The sequence below is a fragment of the Equus przewalskii genome, chromosome 17 (genome assembly GCF_037783145.1).
Source record: "Equus przewalskii isolate Varuska chromosome 17, EquPr2, whole genome shotgun sequence".
Classification (NCBI taxonomy): Eukaryota; Metazoa; Chordata; class Mammalia; order Perissodactyla; family Equidae; genus Equus; species Equus przewalskii.
The window spans coordinates 6,277,601-6,303,041 of record NC_091847.1 but is presented as its reverse complement, the minus strand read 5'-3'; the positions used below and the strand labels follow the sequence as shown (position 1 = coordinate 6,303,041).

At 38.4% G+C, this 25,441-nt stretch overlaps 1 protein-coding gene across 2 annotated transcripts in view; it reads left to right on the top strand.

Moving 5' to 3' along the window:
* CNTNAP5 (contactin associated protein family member 5) overlaps positions 1–25,441 on the top strand; it is a 769,999-nt gene that overhangs the window by 340,471 nt on the left and 404,087 nt on the right. For both annotated transcript variants that reach the window (XM_070581024.1, XM_070581025.1), the window contains exon 6: positions 11,840–12,024. In XM_070581024.1, the coding sequence (XP_070437125.1) occupies positions 11,840–12,024 (185 nt within the window). The remainder of the gene's footprint in view (positions 1–11,839; positions 12,025–25,441) is intronic.

Here is a 25,441-nt window from a genome sequence, read left to right as displayed (position 1 = left end):
TCTATTTATGTGTTTTTGTCTCCTAGTAATGAACTTTAAAGTAATTTGAGCAAGTTTAAACACACACACACAGACAAGCACAAACACATATTATAATGAGGCTTACTTACAATCTATTCTATTTGGTACATTTTTGAAAGTTAAGTTCCAAAAGAAAAAATAGAGAAAAACATTTTATTTCTTTAAGGTTTTTTTTATTCTTTTGGTGGAGGGAGAAGGGGTCATATTTGGGGATGGATCTAAGTTTTGGGGCATTCTCCTGTCTTGTTAGTGGAAACATTGTTTTCTTTAAGTGCCCTTGCTGTGCCAGAGAGAGCACTAGATTTGCCACATGCCAGCTAATTTAGCACAGAATGCCCTCCTGCCTTCTGTGTCTTTAGGACCCAGGCCTCCCACTGTGGGCTGCATCCATCACGGCTTGCCTCACCACAGGCAAGTCTGCATTTCATTGTCGTAGACTTCCTATCCCAGGGAAAGAGACAGAGACGTTCAGCCTCTTTTATATGATCAAAGGTACTTTACAAGGAAGGGTGAGCCAGTGCAGAATGCAGGGAGCAGAGTTCCCGAAGATGCAAAAGCATACCGCAAAATCTCTTCTGTAGAAAAAGAAACCAGAAAAGGAGCCAAGCTGAGAGAAAAGGAAGTGACCGTTTTTTATGAGAATGACACACTGCCTCCCATTTGATACTTATTAATATTAGGGAAGGGGTAGATGTTATGCTTATGGAAGAGAAATATCACTAAGCATTTACTGTCAAATAGCAGAGAAGGAAAGTCTAGCAGAATTTAGTTTTTAATTTCAAGTTGCATGGAACACTGGAAAAAATCACAGATAAATACTATATTTTAGCAATTAGCAGAACAAACACAAGAATGAAGATTAGTGCAGACTCACCCCAAAAGCCAGACAATGTAGGTCTTTATTTTGAGGCATTTCTGAGTATCTGCTTAGCCACCATGGTGAATATTGGCAGAGGTAGCAGGGAGAACTTCTGGAATCCCAAGTTTAGCTCATAAAATTGACACCTAATGCATTAGATTAAATACGCAACAAAGGAATCTTTAGAAGCAGCCTCTCACTCAGAAGAGAGCAATAAGAGGATTTGCTGGTAACCTAATTGGTTGTACCAACATACCTAAATAAGGAATTATCAGTGAACTATATGAAGGGTGGGCCAGCAAATACTCAGCAGAAATGCATCAGTTCCTTAATTGGCCTTTGGTTTTCAGAAAAGGAGTACAGATGAATGGAGCAGAGCCCTCAGACAGCAGCGTGGGCTGTAAGCGAAGTTACTATTACTTGTCAGTAGCAGAGCAGGTGTCATCTGCTGGTCATATTGAATCTGCCAGTTACTCCCATTTAGATTCCCAGTTGGGATGTTCCATCCCCCTCGCCCCTCCAAAGCTCCAGTATGCATAAGCCAACGCTGTAAGCCAGCCTCACTCACAGGATAGCATGGTGGAAAGGAATCAGGGCAATCATGCAACAGATGTTATTTTAATTGCAAGCATGTGCTAGCTATTTATTATGAGGAAAGTTGCATAGCCTCCATTATGCAATCCTCCATTTACTTATTTCTAATCTGGTGCTAATACTGTCTTGCAGAGCATGGGCATGAAAATCAAAAATATTATAAATGAATTTTCTATTTCAATAAATAAACTTGGTGAAGTATCAAAAACATAAGCTCTTAATGTTATTCATTTATTTAACAAACATTATATGAATGCCCCACCCTTGTGCTATGCTGGTCTTCCTGAAGAGAAAAGGATGTATTAAGATGAATCAGATCTGTTCCTTGCTCTGATACACAGAAGGCAAAGTAGGTCTTTTTTTCCCAGATTCCATCTCCCCTGTATTTCTAACCACGGTAGTGACAAAGTAAAACCTAATTTAGTGAAAGATTCAGTAGTAAGACTATATTCTGTCTGTATTCTGAATAGTTTTGGAACTTCTTCATCATTTTCATCTGCTTATGGATTTCTTCTTTTTCCATCATTTTACCATGGTTGAATTTTCTCTGGACTTACTTATTTTAAGCAGTCACCCAAGATACTTGTTAAGTAGCACAGACTTCCATACTGCTTCTCTAGAGAGACACTGCCATCTATCAGTACTTTAGCCCTCCATACCTCAGTTATAGCCAGCAGATCTCTGGAAGCACTGAGTTAAAGGGAAAATGAGAATGATAATCGCTTTGATTTGTGCATAATGGAAAATCTGTAATGTAGATCTGCCCCCCGCAAGGACAAGACAACACTGTTCATTGCCATAGCTTTAGAACCTAGGAGAGCACTTGCCTGAAGTAGGTACTAGAGGCAAATTGAGTATATTGGAAAAAGGGGTTTCCATCTTAAATAACAGAACTTGACACAATTACACATTATCCCCCATTGGGCTTGCTCCTCTCCAAGCCTATGCTTCTGACTGACCCATAAGCCACTCTCTCTCCTAGGATGGGGCCCTGATATTTACAGAATACCAACAATGTGCTAGTATACTATCCAATCCTTAAAGCAGCCCCCTTAGGTAAGGAAATGCTAGCCCCAATTTACCCATAAAGAATATTAGGCTCAAAGAGGACAAATTACTTGTTAAATTTACACAGCTAGCTATTAGGTATAGCCACTATTAAAATCTAGTTGTGTCTAATCTGTTTTATTTTTGCTATTATTATTAATTTTACTGTTGTTTTCCCATAAAATACATGTCAGTTTTAAAAGACTTGAAGAAAAAACAAAAACAATTATAAAGAAGGGAAGGAAAAAATTGCTCAAAATCTTACAAATCAGTCATCCCTCCTATTAATATTTAGGCATATGTTTCAAGTGTTTTTCTCATTTATATGAAATTATTGCATATTATGTGAAATTCATGTTCTTTCCATGTTACCCCACAGTCTCCAAAGTGGAAAAAGTTCATGCCATCCATGATCATGGTTTTTTTTTCTTTTCAAGAAATGAAAGAGAGAAAGAAAGAACAAGGAGGGAGACAGAATGAAGGAGAGAGACAGAAGGAAGGAGAGAGACAGGAAAATTCAAGAATCTAAGATAACGGAATAAGAATGGTGCTGGGCCAATGAAAGAGGACTTTTTTCCCTTCCTGGCTCACGTAGACACTCTAGCAGTGTCTCCATTAGTGACAGTTCTCCAGGGTCTATTTCTTATCTAATCCGTGACTGTACAATTCAGAAATTCAGGGTGAGAGTGAAGGGGCTCAGTACCATGGCCGGATGCTGAGGATGGCCCTTGGAGACATACACGCTGTGGTTCTTTTCAACTGATGCTCTTTGCTGAGTATCTGATTCACATTACCTTGTTTCCCTGACCATGGCTGAGTTGGAAAGGTCAGTTCTATGGTGAAATTGAACTACATCTTTCCTTTTTGATGACTTTCTTAGGATAGAGCCATGATTTTTCTAGAACTACTAAGGGGAAAGAGATTTCTGTTCTCAGTCCATAAGGAGATTATAGAGAATCCTTTTCTCAATTTTTACACATTCAGATAACCTGTGGCAGTTTGTCCTCTATAGCATGCCAACAGCACAAACCTACACATGCAGGTGGGAGAATCAAAGAGCAGTGGCATTACGTGACTGGAGAACTGTTGTAAGAACTAAACAAGACATCAATAGTACATGCAGGTCACTCATTCTTAAAAGGGTTCAATGCCTTTGAACTGAGGCAGAATGCTTGTGCAGTCTGCAATAAGCACAGTAGTAACAGGAGAACCTGGAATACATAAACAGGTCCGGAGCAGTGTCCTTGGGGAGCCCAGCATAGGGTTCCGAGGTCATAGCACTTGATTGCATAATAAACTCATTGAGATATCTCGAGATATCAGTGAAAGTTCTGTGCATTCTCCAAAGAGTCAAATGACGTTTACTATAGTTCTTTTGAAATTCAGGCATTTAATATGCCAACCCACATGTATTTATAGAATGTTTATTCCATTTTTGAACTTGTATTAAACACTATGGAAGACTTTTTTAAAGTTGCCATTTTTTGACAGCCTGTACCTAAACACTGTAGTAGACATTTTAAATATATATTTCATTTAAATCACATGACAATCCTACAAACTATATCCAAACTCATTTTACAGAGGAAGGAATTGATGGTCAGTTATGCCTAGTCAGTTGCCCAAGGTCACCTAGTGCATAACTCTGGACCTTGGATTAGAATGTTTGCCAATCCTACTCTAAGGTCTGACACTAATAATTAAAATGTTATAAACTTTCAGGAAACAATTACCTGTTAAGTATCAGGAAGTCAATATTCGTGTATTAAATTGTGAGAATAAAGAGAGCAAGATGGGAGAGGAGTCCAGAAAGGCTTTGTGGATTAACCTTGAGTTATCTGGAGATTTTCTTATAAAAAGGACAGGAAAGCAGCTATTTCAGACAAAGTGTCAGTGGGATAAGGTGCTCTACATTTTTCATAAATTTTGTCATTCACCTCGTAAAAACTTGTTGCACATGTACAGTAATTTGGGGGTTGAGCTAGGCCCTGGAGGTTAAAAGTTGGATTTACATGTCCCTATTTTCAAGTGGCTCTCAGGCTGATAAAATAATTATTTCTATTTACTTTCTAACTTTATAATATTAATTAAAAATATGTAAGTATGTATCCCCCAAACCATATGCCATAAATGTATTAAGATAGCATTTTCTGACAACCAAGTCATAGAAGATGGATACAAGTTAGGGGCCAGCCTTGAGCAACAATCCCTAAATCTGGAGAGAGTATTACTGAATAAAATTTAGAAATTTCCTAACAACCAAAGACATGTATTTCGTTACTTTAGTGATACCTAAAAATTTGCTCTGGTTTGAGAGTCAAGCCCACTGGAATCACGTGTCTTCCTGTTAGCTTCTTATTTTCTTTAGAAAGTCTCATTTGGGTACTTAGGAGAATATTCATCAGCCCTGAATTTTGCCAAATGATGGTCTTTATGATACTGAATAGTTTACAGAGATGAAATTTTCCTTCTCATTCTACGTCATGTCCTTCCCCTCAGTGTTGCCCCTTTTTTTCTTTTCCATAACTCTTTGTTTTCCAATCCATCAAATACTTTTCTGAGACCCCCCCATTCCTACAAAGCTACATAGCTTACATGTATCTACAGTGGGATGCAGCTGGTCAGAACATAAGAAATGAGTGTGAATAGGAGTATCATTTTTTCCCAATAGGGGTAGTGATGAGAATATTACCTTTGGAGTCAGATAGAGCTGGGTTGTATCTTTTAATTCTTTGTGTCCTTGGGTAAGTCACACGACTTCTTTGAGCTAGAGCATTTTGCAGAGTGGTGCTCAGAAATAATCGAAACAACATATGTCAAGCTCTTACTTCATGTGAGAAGATTAATAAATAGAAGATAATATCAATATTAATAATCTGAAAAATTAAAGGTGGGGAGGTCAATTCTGAAGATCAAATGGAGGCAAGCATTGAGGACTTTCGTATGAATGACCACTTATTTCATCAACAGTAAATCAGGCTCTTTCCAAGAGTGACTTTTTCTGAAATATCATCTTAAACAAGACAGTCTCCATTCTTTTTCGCTCAGGCTATCTGAAATTCACAGATTGTGAAAGTTAAAGCAGCATCCACGTTTGAACTGTTAAGATAAGGCCAAGCAAGAAGGTTTAATCAAAGAAGATTTTTGGGTGAAAACACTGCAAAATGCATGCCCTTAGTCAGGAAATGTTAGTTCTAAGGGTGAAGATATTGACATGCTTCTCCACAATACGTTGGGCGGTGGGGGCAGGAGGGATGAAAAGATAAAGTTAGAAATATTTTGCAGACATTTTAAGCTTCCTATAAAAATTGTTATATACTTTAGGGTCTTGAGTAGTATGTACATTGTTTCATTTTACCTCCATCTCAAACCTCATGAAAACAAGTTTTTATTTAATTAGTAACAAAGTTTTTCTCTAATATGCTTCTGGCCTAAAGGATAGCTTCTGCATATTTTTATTGTCTTTGTCCTTCACAGTTGCATGTGGGAATTTTTATCTTGCTTTAATAAATTGGAAACTAGTTAAAACTAGTAGTTGAACCTCAATTGCCACCAAGATAAAACTTGAAATATTTATTCCAGGATAAAGAGTTTGATAGTCCCTGGAGAATTAAGTTTTTATCGTAATTTTTAATAATGAACATTTCTAGATAAAATGGAACATTTTCTTGGACTGACGTTCTTCTTTCTTCATGGTAACACCTGGTACAGATACAATTCAAACACCCCACCTGATGAATAGCAGAACTTCCCTGTTTCCCAATTGTGCAAACAGACTAGCTTTCACTCAGTCTGTTTTAATACAAGATTTCTGAGTGGTGGCATAGAATAATTAACAGGGGAGTAGCTGACATTCACTCATGTCTGCCATTTATTGGTTAATTAAAGAACAAGTTATAATGCAGAGATGTTTAATAATTTACACGTCACTGATACCCAGTTTTCAATGAACCAGCTACAGGATAAGGATTATGTTTTTAATGAAGTTTATTTATTTTTCCTATTATCAAAGTTAGTTATACTCACTCTAAAATACAGAAAATAAAAAGAAAAAACATCTAACCCTCTGTTCATATTTTTGTGAATGCATTCTTTGGTTTTATTTGCACACAGTGCTCATTTGTTCCTTTTCCATAGTTGTGGTTGAGTCCATATTTATACTTATCTGGCTTCTTTTATATATTTTAAATCAATAATGTGTAAATTATTGAATACCTCCTTTATTAAATGTTACTTTTTAATGTTATCAAAAAATTACCATCGCTACTGGGCATACTTTTGAAATGATATAAGTGCTTCATAAATAACATTTAGATGCCTACATATATATTCCATCTGGTGATTCTACCTAGGTTTATTCAAAGTTTATTTTTCTGTCTTTCCAACTGATTATACATTATTTCCAATTTAATTTTTTTTTTTTTTGCTTGAGGAAGATTACTGCTGAGCTAACATCTGCACCAATCTTCCTCTGCTTTTCATGTGGGTCACCCCCACAGCATGGCTGATGAGTGGTATAGGTCTGCACCCAGGATCCAAACCTGTGAATCTGGGTCACTGAAGCAGAGTGCACTGAGTTTAACCACTATGCTATGGGGCCAGCCTCTCCAATTTTTAAATTATTAGACATTTCAAAAAAAATTCACCATATTTCATTTTGTTTTCTTAGGATAGATTTCCAGACAGTAGGTTACTAGGTAAAGAGTTATGAACATTTTTTAAGTTCCTCAATACTTATTGACGTATGTTTATTCAAATGATTGGTGGGATTCCACTTGGCGTCATCTGTGGGCAGAAAAAACGAATTGGCTAAGTGAATGAACAATGTAAACAAGGAGCAATATTAATCTGCTTTTGAGGAAAGGTCAACTGCTTTAAGTATTCATGAAAATTTCATGAGCTATTTTGCATGAGAAGATAGGTGTGTTAATTAAGGTTAATTCATAAAATGTAGTGAGAGAAGTAGCTGAATTTTATTTAAAAAGATGCACAGTTTTCTTCCTCCGCAGCCTTCAAATTATGAGTGGAATTATTGGATGGAATGATAGTAGCAATCTTTCCGAGACAAAGTTAGGACATGGGAGAGGAAGGCCTGACTTTAAAAGCTGATGAGAGTAAAGATGGGGTTATGATGCTGGTTCTGCTTCCTATTGTCCAGATGTTCTGACCTATTAAGATGGTAGTGCTGATGTTGGCAGTGGGTGAAAGTAGAGTATTGTGGCAGAAACCAGCTTCAAATTTACTATGTAACGTTTTAGAATTTGAATATCTCAATCTATGTGCTGAGAGAACCCTGATCTGATCAATGTAACAAATCAACTCATTCCGTCCAGTAGCATTTCTCATTACATTAGAAAGTTATACACATGATTTTAAAAAAAATCACCCAAGGATTTAAAATAGTGGACTTAGTGCAAGTAGGTAACCAGTCAAAAATATAAAATGAAGGTAGAATTGTACCTTATATCACACACCAGAATAAAATCCAAATGAACGGGCTAGAAGAAAATGGGAGAATTCTTTAATGATCTCAAAATAGGAGGACATGTTAAACTATAACGCAAATCCAGAACCATAAAAAAAAGAGGGAAATGATAGATTTTTCAACATAAAAATGTGGGGCAAATAAAGACCAAGAAAAGCAAAATCAAAAGGCAAATAAACAACAGCAAACAAGATATTTCCACAATTCGTATTACAGACAATAGACTAAATACACACTGATAAGAAAATTGATAGGAAAAATAGGCAAGAGATATGAGGAGATAGTTCACAAAATAGAAAATAAAAATGAAAAGATTTTCAAACTCATTCATATAAAGAGAAATGTATATTAAAACTTCTCAGAAATATGTGTTTGTTTCCCCTTCAGACAGGCAAAATTCCAGAAGCTTGAACATATTTTCTTGACAAGCCTGTGGAGAAAAGGCACTCTCATAAATTGCTAGCAGAAGATTAAATAGGTCCAACTTTTATAGAGGAAAATTTGGCAGTACCTGTCAAAGATGAAATTTGCAAACCTTTGAACACTAATTCCTGATTTAAGAATGCTTGCTACAGAAATGTTTGCACATATGCCAAATGACCTCTACCTATGAGGCATTTCAGCAGTTTTAAGTGTTAACAATAGATGGAAAACCTAAATATCTATCAGAAAGAAACTGGTTAAAAATATATCCTATATAGCATGCAACGGAATGTTACTCAGCTGGAAAAAAGATGAGCAAATTTTTTATATACTTATATAAGAAAATTATCAGTGTAGGCGAAGTGAAAATGAAAAAGTGCAGGAAAATTTTCACCATTAAAATAAAAAAACTTAAATGAGGGGAAAGAAAGAATATATATCTTTACTGGCTTACATACACTTAAAATTGTTTCTGGAAGGAGAAACAAGACATTAATAACAGCAATTGCCTATAGGGTATGAAGATTAGCAGATGAACACAGGGGTCAGAGGAAGATTTATTACTATATCCAAAAAGTAAATAAAATTTACAGTCAGTTTGACTTATTCGTGATTAAATTGATCTTTTAAAGCAGGAATCATAGTGTAGAAAAATAGTAAAATATTTTATTTTAATCATTATTATGATTGGCTCTATTAAAGAACTCAGTATATCACTAAAACCCACCAAAACAGCACATAGAATATGTATGTGGGGGGAAAGGCTGTGATTGCTTTCCCTTTATTTTTCTTTTTTGTGACTTACAGTGGCTTTAAATTTTCAAATGTTTAATGTTTTGGACTTATTATTAAGTAATCTGTTTTTATTTTATATTATTACATTATTATTGTATATTATTATTAAGAATATGCCTTTCCCGTTTTGAGAAGAAACTTAGATGAACATTAAACTCAAATATTAATTCTAATATTAATTCTATTTGACTTATTACATAGAACCAACAGTTTATAAGGCATACTAAGTTTCCTTCAACCAAGCTTGGACAAGTTTTATTTTATAAATAAAAGGGGGGCTGTATGCATGTGTGTGTGTATGTGGGTGGGGGTGTGTGTGTGTGTGTGTGTGTGTGGAGAGGTATTTTTTGTTCTGTCTTTCTTATCTGATAACTGGTACCACTTTTCACTCACCTGCTCAAGCAAAAAACTTAAAAGTCATCACCAGGTGAGCCTCTTCCTTTATCTCTTCCACCTCCAACATGCAAGTGATGTGTGAGGCCGTCACATGAGACAGCTTACCATAACTTGGCAATCCATTCTTCCTGTGCTCTCTTTACCTAAGCACTTTTGTCCCCATCTACATTACTGCCGACCTTACAGCCAGCTTTGCTTTCTAATCAAATTTTCATACAGCTGCCAAAATAATCTTCCTTTTTTTTAATAGAAATAAGCAAACAACAACAAAAAAGTCAAATAATCTTCCCTCTTACTCTCAGTTTAATTTAAGAGTTCTTAATAACCTTTCTTAAATGTTAATCTGAGTTAGTAATCTCTAGTTTACTAATTCACCATTGATTCCCATTCCTTAAAGGTAAATGTAAGCTGTTACCTTGCACATACTAGCACTCTAGTCCTGGACGATATAAGCCAGCCTGGCATGGCCATGGCGCTTTGCTGGGTGGAGTCCCTCCACCATGTTCCTTTGTGCCTCTGAGTCTTGGCACCTGCTTCTTCTGGCTGTGTGACAGTGCTCCTTCTTCTGGCCAAACCTCAAGCCTCTCACTGCTCTAGTGGAGGCTCTGCAGCTCCTTACTCTGCATTTCCTTGTCTCCCTGGTCTAACCACTGCATAGCATCACCATGCTTTTTGAGAGTCTCCACATTAATACCTTCTGGGAGGGGAGTGTGCCTGTTAACTCTGTATTGCCTTTATACATCATTTGTCACTGTAACCAGCACAGGTGACTATCAATACCTTTTAAGGAAGGGAAGAAGGAAGAGAAGGAAGAATGAAGGAGGGAAGGAAGGAAGGAGGAAGAGAAGAAAGAGAAGTAAGAAGGGAGGGAGGAAGAGAGAGAAGGAAGGAGAAAAAAAGAAAAAATATCTATTGATTCATTAGCAAAAGTTGACAAATTGTGAGAACTCAAAAGTTGTGGAACAAATAAACAATGAATAAATCAAATAAAGTCAGCTATGAATTCACCAGCTCTCATTTGTTAATGATGATAAGTTTGATGCCCCACTCCCACCTCCATATGGAGCAACAAAGTGTTCTTCAGTGAAGGAAGCCAGGACTTAGGGCCATACCGGAGGTGGGAGTGAGCAGCCCACAGGGAAATGGCAGTTCTGCCCCTGAATGCCATGCTGCTGAGCAGGCGGCTGCAGCTGTTCCCATAATACGCATCTGAGGAGAGAGAGAGACATTTAGCTTCCAGTTACTAAGGGGACTGCATAAGAATATATTCAAAAAATTGAAAGTTTCTATATAAGTAACAATTAGCTGCACTTAATTCTTCATTTTGCTAAGTCTGAGACACTCTTCAGGAAAAAAACCCAAAAGCTGTAATTTTTTTTAGGAAGGGGTGCCGGCATGAACTTTCATAAAATTGGAGAAGGGACAGAGAGGAGAGAGAACAGGGCAGACTTGACTGAAAAGGGTACCTGTCCCCTTGAATTTCACATCCTCCCTCGGGGTGTCTCCCAAACTCAACTCAGGCTGAATTCGCACATCCGACACATCGTCAGAGGAAAAAGGGTCAGGCAGACCTGGATTCAGATCCTGGCTGCACCTCTGGGGCTGCACGCTTCCCCTCACTGAGCTTCCTCATTTGCGAAATGAATATAATCATTTCCCCTTTGAGGATTAAAGACAGAGGTTATAAATTTCCTACTAAAGTGCTATTCCTATAGCAGGGACTTGAGAACAGCAGCTAAGATGATTATTCCCGCACCTTCACCTTTGCCTAGAGACTGCCCGAACCCCATGTGTCAGTCTTCCCTCTACCTATCCAGAGTTCACTCCAAGCACAGCTAAAGGTCTGTTTTCGCCACTCAAGAGCCACTCAGACGTAAAGAATGTGTATTATTTCTAACCGTGATAACCCCTACATTCAGTATTACTCGTGTGGCCATTAGGATATAGTTCCTTTTATTATATAAGTGTTCGAACACTGAAAACATGTCATTTCATGTCTAGAAAGGGGTCTGTATTATCAATTGACCTAGAATTTGGTCCTGGAATCTGAGGGCAAAGCTCGTTATTCCTTTAGAAGGCCAGCACAGTTCTGGGCCTGTAGAAAGAGAATCATTCTTTACCTTTAGGATAGAGACGGCTGGCCTTGCTTGTGGAACATTCTAGTACTCAAGGCTGCCCTTGGGCACAGATACCATGATGTCTTCCTCTCCCCTTCACAGATGACAGCAAACTTCGACTCAGCAGCAGCCCACCCTCGGCCACCCTGGGCAGCCTGCTGGATGACCAGCACTGGCACTCGGTCCTCATCGAGCGGGTTGGCAAGCAGGTGAACTTCACCGTGGACAAACACACACAGCACTTCCGGACCAAGGGCGAGGCAGATGCCTTAGACATCGACTATGAGGTGAGTTGACTCTCCCTGCAGATCCCAGGCCCCTTGCTCAGGATCAGTAAGAAGATCAGTAAACAAAAGAGCAATTGAGAGGAGATGTGGGGCTGTGACAAATCTTACCCTGGGCTTATCTTCTCCTCCACCTAAGCCTAGTCAGCCCGCAGAAGAAGAGTCCACACAGAGAATCAGATCAGAGAGCGTGGGGAAAATGCCTTGGAAATAATGGTGGCAGCCCATGAGGCCTCAGCTAATTGTGTGTGTTACAATTGTCTCCTTTTTACTTCAAATAGTTGTTCTTACTTGTAGCCTCCCTGTCTCACTGTCTAGTCTCTTGGTTATACTCAGTCATTCCTTTTTCAAAACTTGCTTCAATTACCTGGGGTAATGGAAGATATAGACAGTATACTAATATAATTTTGTATATCAATTATACCTCAATTAAGAAAGGAAATTATAAACAAAATCCAAAGTAATCTAAAATCTGCACTATAGGCACTTGTTTTTAACCTTCATTCCTATGTAAACTTTTGACTAACGCACAAGGACAGTTATTTCAAGTCTACAATATAAAGAAGGTTGCACAAAGTTCTGCAAGCTGGCAGCCAAGAGTTATCCATCTTTGCTAGTAGTTCAGTACAAGAAGTATATATTGTGCCCCTACTGTATACCAGGCTCTGCTCTTGGTAATAACAACACAGAGCGGACTGAGGCAGAGTCTCTGAGTTGGAGAAGCTTACAGTCAATAGCAGAGTCATACCTGGAGATAAGCCGCTGTGGGACAAGGAGGGGAGAGCCACAGCAGAGCGCAGCACTGGGCAGTGTGGCAATACTGGGGCGAGGGCATGGGATTCAACCTAGAAAGAGGGTGGAAGGCTTCCAGCAGGAGGCACTACTAAGTCTTGACAAAAGAGTTGGGTTAACCTGACGATGAAGGTCAGAAAAGCAGGTCAGGTCCAGAAAGCAGGGTGTGCAAGGCACAGGGCATGAAATGTCACAGTCCGGTATCTCTGGATTTGAAACAATGGGTAGGCAGTGATGTGTGGGAGCCAGCTGGTACTGACTCATAAAGGCTAACTGGTAGATTTCAGGGAATTTTGGCTACTGCTGGTAAACATAACCATTACTAAAAATTATTATATAAACATAATCTAATAAAGAATTTGTACAAGATAATACATTCATTGATTCCTAATTATTTCAAAGTATTATATCTATCTATCTATGCATCTATCTATATGTACTCTTGAGGTTTTTTACTACTGCCGCATCTGTGTGGTAGAAATACTTTATTCGTATTGGTCTGCTAGGTACATCTCTTCCCAATTCCATGTTCACTTTCACCTCTTTGAGAACTTGAAATCCACCATGGTGGGAATATTTATACAGTGGATACTGGCAAAGAGATGAATCACAGTTTCATTTATTGTTTTGTTGACTGACTAGACCAGGGATGGACAAACTACAACCTGTAGGGCAAGTCTGGCTTGAAGCCTGTTTTCCTCCAGCCTGTGTGTTAAGAATAATTTTTACATTTGTAAAGGGTTATTAAAAAAAAAGAAATTAAAAAAAAGAATATGTGACAGAGACTGTATGTGATTACAGATAAAAGAGTTCAGTTAAGAATCAACAGAAGCATTCTGTAAGAATCAATTGGTTATACGGAATTTACAATAAAGATTATTGTATGTTTTATCGTTATTTGTAAGTTGTGTCTACACATTGTTTGTATCAGTAAAATAATCTTACGTTTGTTTATAGGCACACACACACATACCCATATACCTACATGGCTGTGTATGTGTGTGTTTCTCACCCTGAAGAGTCAGATTCTGAACTTTTGTCAATATACCACTTGGGGCAGGGGTTAGTGAGAGATAAAACATAAGGATTAGGGGAGGCCCAGGTGAGGATGGGCCCTGTGAGCCATGGAAGGAACTTCCATGGTGGGGATGAGGAGCTGCTCAAGGACCTTTTGCAGGAGAGTGGCATGCCCAGTATTATGTTTTAGACTAGCAATTCTGAACGTATGTTTCAGGAGCCAGTCCAATTAGCATCCCCTGGAGATTTGGTAAAAATGAAAATACTCAGGTCCCACCCAGACCTACTGAATCAGAAACTCTGGGAGAGGGGCTCAAAAATCTGTTTTTAGAAATCCTCCAGGTGGCTCTGATGTACCCTAACATTTGAGAACAAGTATTTTAGAGCAGTTACTCTGAAGCAATTACTCTGAAGCTTAGACTTGTGCGTAGGTGGAGGAGGGGGCTGCTGGACAGATGGTAGGAAACCCTGTTTGGAGACAATTTCAGTCACTAGAAGGAGAGTTAATAGGACAGAGGAGGTGGAGATGAATAATTGAAAAATTTGGATCTGACTTTTTTTTTCAATCACTATCAGGAGCTGTAGGAAAGATCTGCTCTTTTGATCCTAATCTTGGTGTAGCATACTGTAATAAGATATGCCATTCATTAACTTCAAAAGAAAATTTGTCACTCTGACTCAGAATGCAAGAGACCCTATAGATATTTTTTGGGTTGCTGATAACTGTTCATCTATGAATATCAATCATTCTCCTTTGTCAACGTTAAGTGACTGAAAAAGAATGCACACAACGTTGGAATTATCTTAAAATAAGAGATATCTTTTACAAATTTAAGGACAACAGAAAACATAAAATCGTCTTTAAGTCTCACCATTTCCCCAAATGCTTTACCTCTACTGGTCTAGGAGATGGTTCTAAAATTCACTCAGTTGCCTGATTTAACATTTATTTTCAAGGCTGTGTCTACCCAGCTATGTTCTCCTGTGTGTATACAGAACCTATATGGGATCACAGCTGAGTGGCATTGAAGTAAATGTCAGAATTTAGGGAAATGAAATGCAATGATGTCACTAAATTTATGAAATTGGGACAGATTTCTTGCCGAAATGCCTGAATTTCATGGTGCCTTATAAAAAGTATTTCCTAGGAAAAAAACACCTTGAAATGTTCCTCTGAAGCAACCTCTGCTTCCGAGAATGCAAGCACTTTCCAGAGTGTGCAGCCAGTTTGCTCCAGTGATCATAAAAGAGACAGATTGACTTTAACAGTAACGTTGACATTGGTTGTACTAGAACACATGACTTGTGCATCGGGAGAAGCCTCCAGAACAACTGGAGCTCTCCACATTTTGAAGAGCCACTGTTAGGGCTATGTGGAGAAGAAAGAGCACAGAGGACAGGAATCTTGTGTTCCAATCACCACCTTACCAGTAACTAGTTTTTTAAACCTGGAAATGAAAATTCTTCATTTCACTTACCCAGAAGCAACATGAGCACCCTTATTGGAAGTAATGTAGCTAAATAAAATATCTAAATCTAAGATCTATTTTATAACAATGTTGTCTATTAATCAGAATCTAGGTCATTGACTTGATTTCTGCCATGGGACCTGCACATACAAGCCCTGTATCCTACCAGCTGGAAGGATTATAATGACTACTTTCTGGTCCCTAGGTTCCCATGACCCACTGTCAAAGCATGTATACTGCTGTCGAGCTGTATTCTATCAAATTCTGTATCAGGGTTAATTATATTATGCAAATCTATATCCCTCTTCATATTTTAGCATGATGTGGTAATATTTGGCAAGAAAATATAGTAGCTTTTATCTCTCCATCTTAAACAAGATTGAAGATATCAATCGAGTGACATAATGTCTTTCTATGATGCATCTAATAGGAATTTTGCCACACTAAGATGTATGCAGTTGTCTGCTTCTCCTCCCACCTAGAAGGCAAACACAGGCAAGGGTTCAGAAAATCTTCTGTCAAAAAAAACAAGCAGTAGAAAGAATGTAGATCCTTTACTTCTCACTGCGATGTCTTCCCAGTTCACATCACTCAGCCCATATGATTTTCTCCAAATGCTGTGAGAAAGACTAAGGCAAGTCACTTCACTTCCAGCCTGGAGCAGAAGGGTTTTAGAAAAGAGATATTTTTAGGATTTTAGTGAGATCCTATTTCTTTGAGATCCTTGTGATCCAAGAAGTCTTTTCTTATCAAGAGTGCTCCGTGATCCTGTTTTACATAGCTGTCTTAAAAGCACCAAAACTATTAAAAATACATGATTTACATCATGTCGTAAACACTGAAAAAGCATTTTACAAAAGTATATCTTAATAAGAATTCTTAGGAAAAAAACACAACTAGATTAAACTAAACCCTTTAAGCATTTAACATACATGTGTGTACGTATATCTTCAAAAATGTTTTATTAAAGTTTCAAAGAAAACATAAGATACTATTTTTATAATTGAGGATTGTGTGAGGTCTTTTTAAGTATGACATAAATTTCAGAAACCTAGAAATAAAAGATATGAAAAATTTTGTCCATATACATTTTAAAAAATTCCATATGACCTTCCACAAAAAATACATATATAATGATATCATCCCACCAAATAACTTGAAAAAGTACTTCACATAAAATCAATAAATAGAAGCTCCTACAAATATTTTTTCAAAAAGGTAACTCAATGGAAAAATAGGTAAAGTATATGAATATATAAAAAACACAAATTGCTGTAAAATAAATGAAAACATGCTTAACCTCACTCATCAAAAAAGAATGCAAATTCATGCTACAATGCTACTTTTAGCTTAGATTGCAAAGACCCAAAACTTTAAAATGTGGGCATGGATATGAAGAAACCAGAACTATTTTATATGCTGTTAGTGGTACTGTAATTAATACAATATCAAAGAAAGGGCAATATCTTCAAAATTGGAAGCACATGCTCTTCAACTGAATAATTCTGTTTCTAGCAATTTGTCCTACAATTATAAGCAAATGTATACAAGGGGCTATATGTTAGGTATAATAAAAGATAAAAAATTCCCCAAAAATCCTTCACAAGGGAGTTAATTACAAATTATGGTAAGCCCCGTAGGGAAACAGCTCCCCCAGGATGCCCTGGTGACTTCGCACAACCCACATGGGCCACCCAGCCACAGGTTTGCAGCACTGCTGATCTGAGCCTAGGCAGGATGCTCTATGAGCCTCCTGAAACCCAAGAGGATGGAGGCCTGCAAGGAGCCGGTCGTCTTCTGCTTGCCTCCCTGCCAATGGGAGGCTGTCATGACACATTTCCTGTAGCCTCCTAGGTTCTGATGAGGCATGCACCTTTCAGCCTTGCCCTCCCAGAATACAGCTGCATCATGTAGAATTGCTTAGTTGAAGTCTAGAATCAGATCTATAACAACTGGGAATCCCACAGATTGCATGGTGCTCATCTGACCCATTTGTTTGGGTATGGTCTCTTTTGATGTGTGGGACCGGGCCTATGGAGAGCTCCAATGTTTGGCTGCTCTTCCCTTTGCTGTCTATGTAAGTCACAAACCCCTGAACCTAAAACTGGCTCCTTTACCCTGACCAGTAGATCAGTCAGGGCTTGGCCTCAGGCTTTCCTTGTTTTGTGTGTTGTTTTGTGCTTGACAAACCCATAGACAAGTATTATGCACCCATTAAAAAGAGTGAGGCAGACCTATGTGTTCTGATGTGGAACCATCTCAAATACAAACTGTTACATGAAAGGAAAAATCAATGTGCAGTGTAGTACAAATAGTTTATGTGTTTAAAGAATAGAAAAGAATACACAGACTTGAAAGCACATAGATGCACAGAAGTCCCTGGAAGGATATTAAGGAAACAGATAAGGCAGATAATAAGAGAATAGGCAACGAAGAAGGAAGCCTTATGTTTTGCTGTATACTCTTTAAACTTTTTGAATTTTGTACCACATACATGACTTAAAAGATATTTCTTATATTTGTTTCTAAATTTGCATTCTGATTTATTTTTATTCAGAATTTAAAAAAATTGTACTTGAAAAATCCCTTTATAATACACATCCTTTTATAATATGTAATTAAATTTACTTATTTTAAATTATCTCTCTCATCATCCCCACCCCAGCCGCAGAATTTAAGCTCATCATAAGGGTCAAGATTTTGTTTTTTACTTTCATTTATTTCTACAGAATTATGTCTGGTACACAATACACAATAAGTATTTATTAAGTACTGTAAATGAAGAAAGTTTCATTCTATGAATTACAGAAGATAACAATTCACACCCTACTTTCTTTCCTATGAGAAATTCCTAAGAGGTTCCCTATACTCAGCAGCCAGCCCCTGCTGCTGCCTTCCTTTAGCTTGGCATTGCCTAATAGACACTCCTCTTAGAAATTAGACATGATTAAAGGACTGGCCAGACATAATACAGGTATTTATTTAGTGATCAGAATAACAGCAGATCACTGGGCAAACTGTTTTCCAGATCATGTGGTAGTATAATTGTTATTGATCCTTTTCTTCTCTGGAAACTCAATTGCAAGGCCAAAGTAGAAGGCCTACATGGAAGAAAATTAATGGAAGAAAATAAAATAAAGAAAAAAATAAGTAGATGCAAGCTAGAAATAAGGAGGAAAAAAAGGGAACAAAAGAGCTTCTATTTTGTGTGGCATTCTGTGGTTTTGTTACACCCTTAAAACAGCCTTTTCAGGGAAATTATGATGTCCTACATCACAAACATAAAACCAAGACAAGAGAGATTGAAGAATCCCCCATCTCTATTCCCCAATAGGCGCTGGGTAACAGGAGCAGGATTTGAGCCCAGGTCTGTGTAGCTATTCAACCAGAGATCCTTCTGGTGACCAGGTGTTCTCTCTGAAGGAAGATAGTCCCTCATGACACAAGCACAGACTGTGGCCCTTCTCCAGGCCTCTGCATATATAAAAGGCTCGAAACCACATTACTCGCTGCCATTTTTCTTGCTGGTTTTAAATGAAGATTGTTGTGACTTGTGGACTTGTTAATCTTATCTTTCCCCAAGTTTTATAACAGTGAAATGAAATATAAGAACTTCTCTTAAATGTATACTAAAAGTTAACTAATTGCATAGAACATGACAGAGGGAATATTTCAATACTAGTGTGGCACCAAAAAAAGAAAAAAATCATTGTTTTTATTAACATGAACTAAAACAACACATGATAAAATTCCTTTGTATTTTATTTCAGCTGCTATTGGTGGGGGGAGATGGTAGTAGGTTTTAATTACCTAATAAAACTTTTTGTGGCTGGCTGAATTTGGCTAAATTATTATAATTATCAATAAAATATTATAAAGTTAGCCAGGCCCCACTCAAATATTTTAGGGCCTGAGACAAGAGTACAAATGGAGGTCCACACACCACAAGTCTAAATGTTTAAAGCATTACAAATAAGCTAACAAACTTGAATAAAATATGCTCCACTCTCCTACTAGGGCAAATGTACCTTTGCAATGACATCCCACATGTCCAAGCCCTGTCTACACCCTAAGCAGCTACTTCTTGGACACTGCTCAAACCTACGGGCTATGGTCTACGCTCAGGAGGACAGATAGAGGAGAGAACGGTTCAGGCCCTCAGAGCAGTTTCAGAGCTGTTTAGTCAGGCAACTCTAGGGTGCTGTGTGGGAGAACCACAGTAGAAGGGTGTGGGCAGCTTCCTATAGTCCTTTGCCCTTGGCTCACAAACACTCCAGTGAGCAGGATGTGACCGGAGGATGGCCAGAGTGGGCCCTCCAGGGTGCCAGCTCCACAGCAGGGGCCCCACTTGCCTGAGTGTCCATACATGACAGACTGACATCAGGATTTCCAATGAGCTCCTTGCTTGCATACTGAAACATACATGATTTAACCCATTGTCCAAAAAACTAAGGTAAGAATATTGTAAATAATCATAAATATGCATTGAAGCAATTGGGCTATGTCAGTGCTTGATGTCTGTGAGTCTGTAAAAATATATCCATTTAGAGACAGGAACCATAGGCTAACAATTGATGAGATTTGAGTCAGGAGCAACACTAACAAAAATAAAAAAGATGACCTGAATACAGCCCCTGGTGCAAAAACTGGTAGTTGACTGAGAACACAGGGTTCTCAATGGCAGAGAAAATAAGAGGAGCTGGTTTATGTTATTGAGGAAATGTTGCTGATTTCTGCTATAAGTGTACATCACTGCTCCTTTTCCTCCCCTCAAGGTGACTGCAGAAGGCTCACCAAATAGTGTAAGGCACAGTTTGCCCAGGACTAAGGGGACTCTGGGGATGTGGGACTTTCAGTTTTAAAACTTGTTCATCTTAGCCTGGGGCCTGAGGCCCAGGGAGGGCTACTCTTTGGAACCATAACTAGTAAGGGTCAGAGGGACACAATGTATGTTGTGGTTAAGAGATTGGGCTCTGGATTGAAGGGCTTGAAATTCCAGCAATTCCATTCCACCTCTTGGCTGTGAGGCCTCAGTGAAACTGCTAAACCTCTGCATCCCATTGTTTTCTTCAGCTTCAAAGTGGAGCAAGTAATACTATCCAATTCAAAAGTTAGAGAAAAAATAGTGGACGTAAGCGCTAAATATAGTGCCCGATGTATAAAGCTAATCAACAAATGCCACTATTGTTATTACTAAAACAAAACTTTGTCTGAGAGAGTGCTGAGGGTCGAACTAGCAAGGCCAAGTCCAACTGAAAGGTAAGGGGCAACAGTTGGGCCTGGGTTGTAAGGTAAAACCAGAGTGGAGGGTGTAGGTGTGGACCTGTGGCATTGGGCAGGGAGCATGGCCGTGACTGAGGCACTTTCTATAAGCAAAGGAAACTCTTGATTTCAAGGTGGGGCTGTGGCTGGGTCAGATATTGCTCAGTTTCTGTCCCCAGCAAAACAGAAAGAGGACAATTCTCATGCTGAAATAAGAGGACACAAGGAGTTTGTGAAAAAATAGATTAGAGAAGCAATAAAGAAGAGGTAATTTTCAGTGAAAATGTAACTCCAAAGTAGGAACAAAATGAGACATCTTATGTACAAGTCTTTTAAAGTTATAGAGATCAGACATTCCAAAGAAGTTACACAGTGAGTTACTAACCAAATCTAACAGTGTAGCAGAAGGCATAAAGTGGTGACCCTGGAGAAGATTTTGACTGCCATCATTTCATTGGACTATATGATGTGTTTCTTTTTTGTAACTATTTGAATTCAGGGTGATATTTAAAAATCAAGAGATTTCACAAGAAAATTGAGATTTCTGGTCTCATTTGAAATGGTAGACATTCATCAAACTTTGACAGCATTCCAAAGGCCAAAGATGGGCTGCTCCTCCAGAAAGGCTATGAAGTCTCCACAAGGTTCAACAAACACCAAGTCAGTGCAAGTTTCGTGGTTGAAAAAGAAGACAGCCATTCAGATCCTTTTTCATACACCTTCCATTACAATGTGGACTATCAGAAGTGAGACAAATATTTACAGATTAGAAACTTCAAAAGTCTCAGAAGTCTAAGTACAACAGAAAAAGGAATCTTCAGAACAGGGAGTCTCCTAAATTTAAATGTGGCCAAAGAAAAAGCCAATAAGGAGGCATGAACTCATTGCCATGGAAGTAACATCAAAGACTGAAAGAGACAAGCAAATGCCAGACAAAAGAGGAACAAGATCAAAGGGAGAAAGTGGCAGATTCTGAGCCCTCATACATTTAACATCAAAGCAGACTGTCTTCTGGGATTCAACCAGTTGGAGCTCACCTGTGACACCAGCAAACCCATCAGGTTTCCAGATGGACTATGTTGCCTAAGACATCAAGACTGTGAGTGAAACTTCAAAATCTAACACCTGGGTTTCTTGACCACTAAGATCAATGAAAGGCATGCCATGCAGTTTCCAAGAGCAAACAAACAAGAAAAGTAAGAAAAGAAAGCAGCTGAATTGACAAAAAGAAGGACAATAAGGCAAAAGCCATTTTAGAAGAAAATTGCTAGTGTTCTTTTTTGATCCAATTCAACAAATATTTGTTGAATCTATTATGTTTGAATCATACCTCTTTCATTAAATATTAAAAAATGAATAAGATATTTTCTATGCCCTTGGGAAACCTGTTTTTGAGAGATATTCCAAAACATTCAACAAATATTTATTTGGCATCTATTATGTATCAGGAATCCTTTTTTGTGATTGGAATATGTCAGTAGAAGAACAAAGACACTTACCCTCGTGATGCTTGTGTTCTAGCGGGACAGACAAACTATACTTACATAACAAGTAAGTAAACTGCATAGCAAGTAAGGAGATGACAAATGTTATGGAAAGAACAAAAGTAGATCAAGGTAATGGGGTTGGGAGTTCAAAGATGGAGGGAAACAATTTGCAATTTTAGATATGTTGATCAGGGTAGGCATCATTGAGATGGTGTCATTTGAGTAAAGACTTAACCAAGAAAAGTAAGTTTGTCATATTATTATCTGGAGAGAATTGGCTCAGGGCATCTGGCTTCCTTACACTGTAACAAGTGAACTGTATATTTCAGACTTCCATCACCTCTTAGCTGAGGTCAGAGCGAGCCTCCTAAATCTAACCGCTATCCTCTCTGTTTAATCAGTGATATCTTCCTATTGATTTTTATTATTTCCCTGCTGAAAGTCCTTCCATAACTTGCCATTGTTTCCAGTCTAGCACCCAAAGACTTTGTCATATGGCTTCAACTTACCTTGATAATTTTATTTATAACTTAAAACTCTATGGCTACCTATTCTTTGCATTACTATTATAGATATCATCAAACAACTACTTTTTGCTTCCTGTAAAGAGTTGTCCTTTATATTACCCTCCATACTTTTCCTCATACATTATTCTGTAATGTCTATATTCCTAAATGAATACCTCAAATTCTATTATTCTTCAAACTCCAATTCGATGATTACTTTCTCAAGATATTTCTAAAATCCCTCCTGTCAAAATCACTAGCTCCTTCCTCTTTGCTTATACAGCACAGTCTGTCTCTGTGTTTACCATACTTTGCCTTTCATCAGTTTGATAGAGGTTAAAAGGGTTCTCGCTACCAACTTCCAGTGTGGAAGGAGGCTTTCCCCACACTACCAAGCAATTCTCAGGTGCCAGCTGGGTGTCCTACCATTCATCTCAATCTGACACAAGCTACCCAGAGACAGGATCACATTTCACAGGTTGAGGGCACAGTCCCACAAGACTGTCCTCCACTTCAGAAACCAGTCAAAAGCCCACGTTGCTAGCTGTACTTCACTTCTCACCCAATGGCTATAAATCAGAGCATCCAATGGCCACCCTCTCCCCCTTGGGTTTGATTAATTTGCTAGAGCAGCTCACAGGACTCAGGAAACCAGCTTACTCATTATGTTACCAGTTTATTACAAAGGATATTAAAAGATACAAATCAACAGTAAGATGAAGAGATATATGGGGGCAAAGTCCCAAGCAAAGGAGTTTCTGTTGCTGTGGAGTTTGGGGTCCGGCACGGTGACACATGGAAGTGTTCTGGTTCACCAACTGGGGAGCTCTTTGAACCCTAGCCTTTTGAATTTTTGTGGTGGCTGCATTGCATAAACATTGTTGATTAAATCATTAGCCCTTGCTGGTTGCTTTGACCTCCAGCTCCTCTTCCCTTCCTGGAAATCCGGAGGTGGGACTGAAAGTTCCAACCTTCTATTCAGGTTAGTTCCCCTTGCAATCAGCCCCCATCCTTAGGTACTTTCCAAAAGTCACCTCATTAACATAAACCCAATTGTGGTTGGAAAGGGAATTCTTATGAATTATAAGACACCTATTTTATCTTTATGGCTCTAAATCATTTTCAGGAGTGGCAGACAAGAGACCAAATATTATAACAAAAGATGTTTCCTTTGCTCTTATCACTCAGGAAATTCCAAGGGTTTTGGGAGCTATAAGGCAGAAACCGTGGACAAAGACCAAATCACAATATCACAGAGGATGTATTTGTCTTCAGTGACTAGTGCCACATTTCTAGAAGAAAGAAATATTGTGATATTTATTCTTAATTTTACCACAGGGCCTTGAATCATGTCTCACAGAAAGCAGGGGTTCAACAACCACATAGTGAATTGGATTTGTGCCAAAAAATTGGAATTGACTTCTCAGGTTTTTCTGAGAGTTGATAACAGAATACGAATTAAAGAGTGTTTAATTAATATTAACTGAAAATCACTGGTTGGATAAGACAGATTTTGGTTGTAAAGCTGATGGCAACTTTAAGCTGGCAATCAGTGGATGAACGCATGATCTAATGGAAGCTGGGCTTCCAGCTCTGTGATCCATATACTAAAGGCCTTTGGGCTACTTCATACAGATCATGAACCCTGAAATATGGTCTCTACTCAATATCATCAATATCTGCCCCTGATGCAATATGCCAGAGTCTGAATAGAAAGACGAAAGTCATCACCAGCGTCCTAGACAATGACATCAGTGAATGAAGAGGTTTATAGAAAGCAGCCAGGTTTGGCTTAAAAACAAAGATTAATTCAAGGAGACTCATTAAAGTTTAAAGGAAGTACATGGGCAATTATAAACACTCTAGTGATATGTGAGGAAATACAAAGAATAGCTTATACAACACAGCAATTGAAGAAACTGAAAAAAAACTCCATTTTAGGAGAGGAATTTAGGAAATCAAACAAAACACCCCAATACTTTTTAGAATGATGACTGAAGAAGAAGAATACAGAAGGATATGAACTGGAGAAGATATTCTTCCTTCTTGAAAAACAAGTAATACAGAATTTTACACTCAATTGTATAATTACTAGTGTAGGGGAGGAGGACATTTCCTCTCCCCAAATGGGGGTTCGTCTGGCTGGAGAACGAATTAAATTCACATGAGACAGAATAGCAAGAGAAAATTAAACAAAGCTTTATGAGGAACCATGGCCCGGGGCCTTTCTTCCCGAAGGAAGAAAGGGCACCAAAGAAGTGGGGTACACACAGTGGTTATATACCCCCAAACAGGGTGTTTCACATGTGATTGAAATGTCCCTCCCACAATAGTCACAAGATTGCCCTGTCGGCACAGCGCTTGATGGACACAGCAGGTAGTGGTCTGCTGTCTCAGAGGGCGTAGCCAGACGCAAGTCGATTGTCTGGAGCTGGGCAGTCACAGGTGAGCACAGCAGCAATCGGTTCCTAGCCTAAGGAAAGATGCTTAATCCTTAAGGAATGCCAACGTTGGGAGGGGGAGGGAAGTCAGTTACAGGAGGTTACCAGACTAGCACAATAAAATGCAGATTTTAAGTCGGTGCCTTTGGTATTGATTAAGAGTTTTTGGAGAGTAGGTCATCTCCTTTCTTCTTCCTGGTACAGAGAGGGAGGCACCTTTTACAGATAGAGATTTACCTTACAAATGTAAACGTGTCCTAACAAAGGGCAAGTTCCATTCCTCACAGCCTCCTTCCCTGTCCCAGTTTATCAAAAGCAATCAGCCTCAAATAATCGTGATGCCAAAGAGACATATCTTGGCGTGGCCAATTCCAGGTCCCCACACTAGTTTTCCTAAATATGAAAAAAAATCACTGAAAATCAACATTGATCATAAAATTATAGCA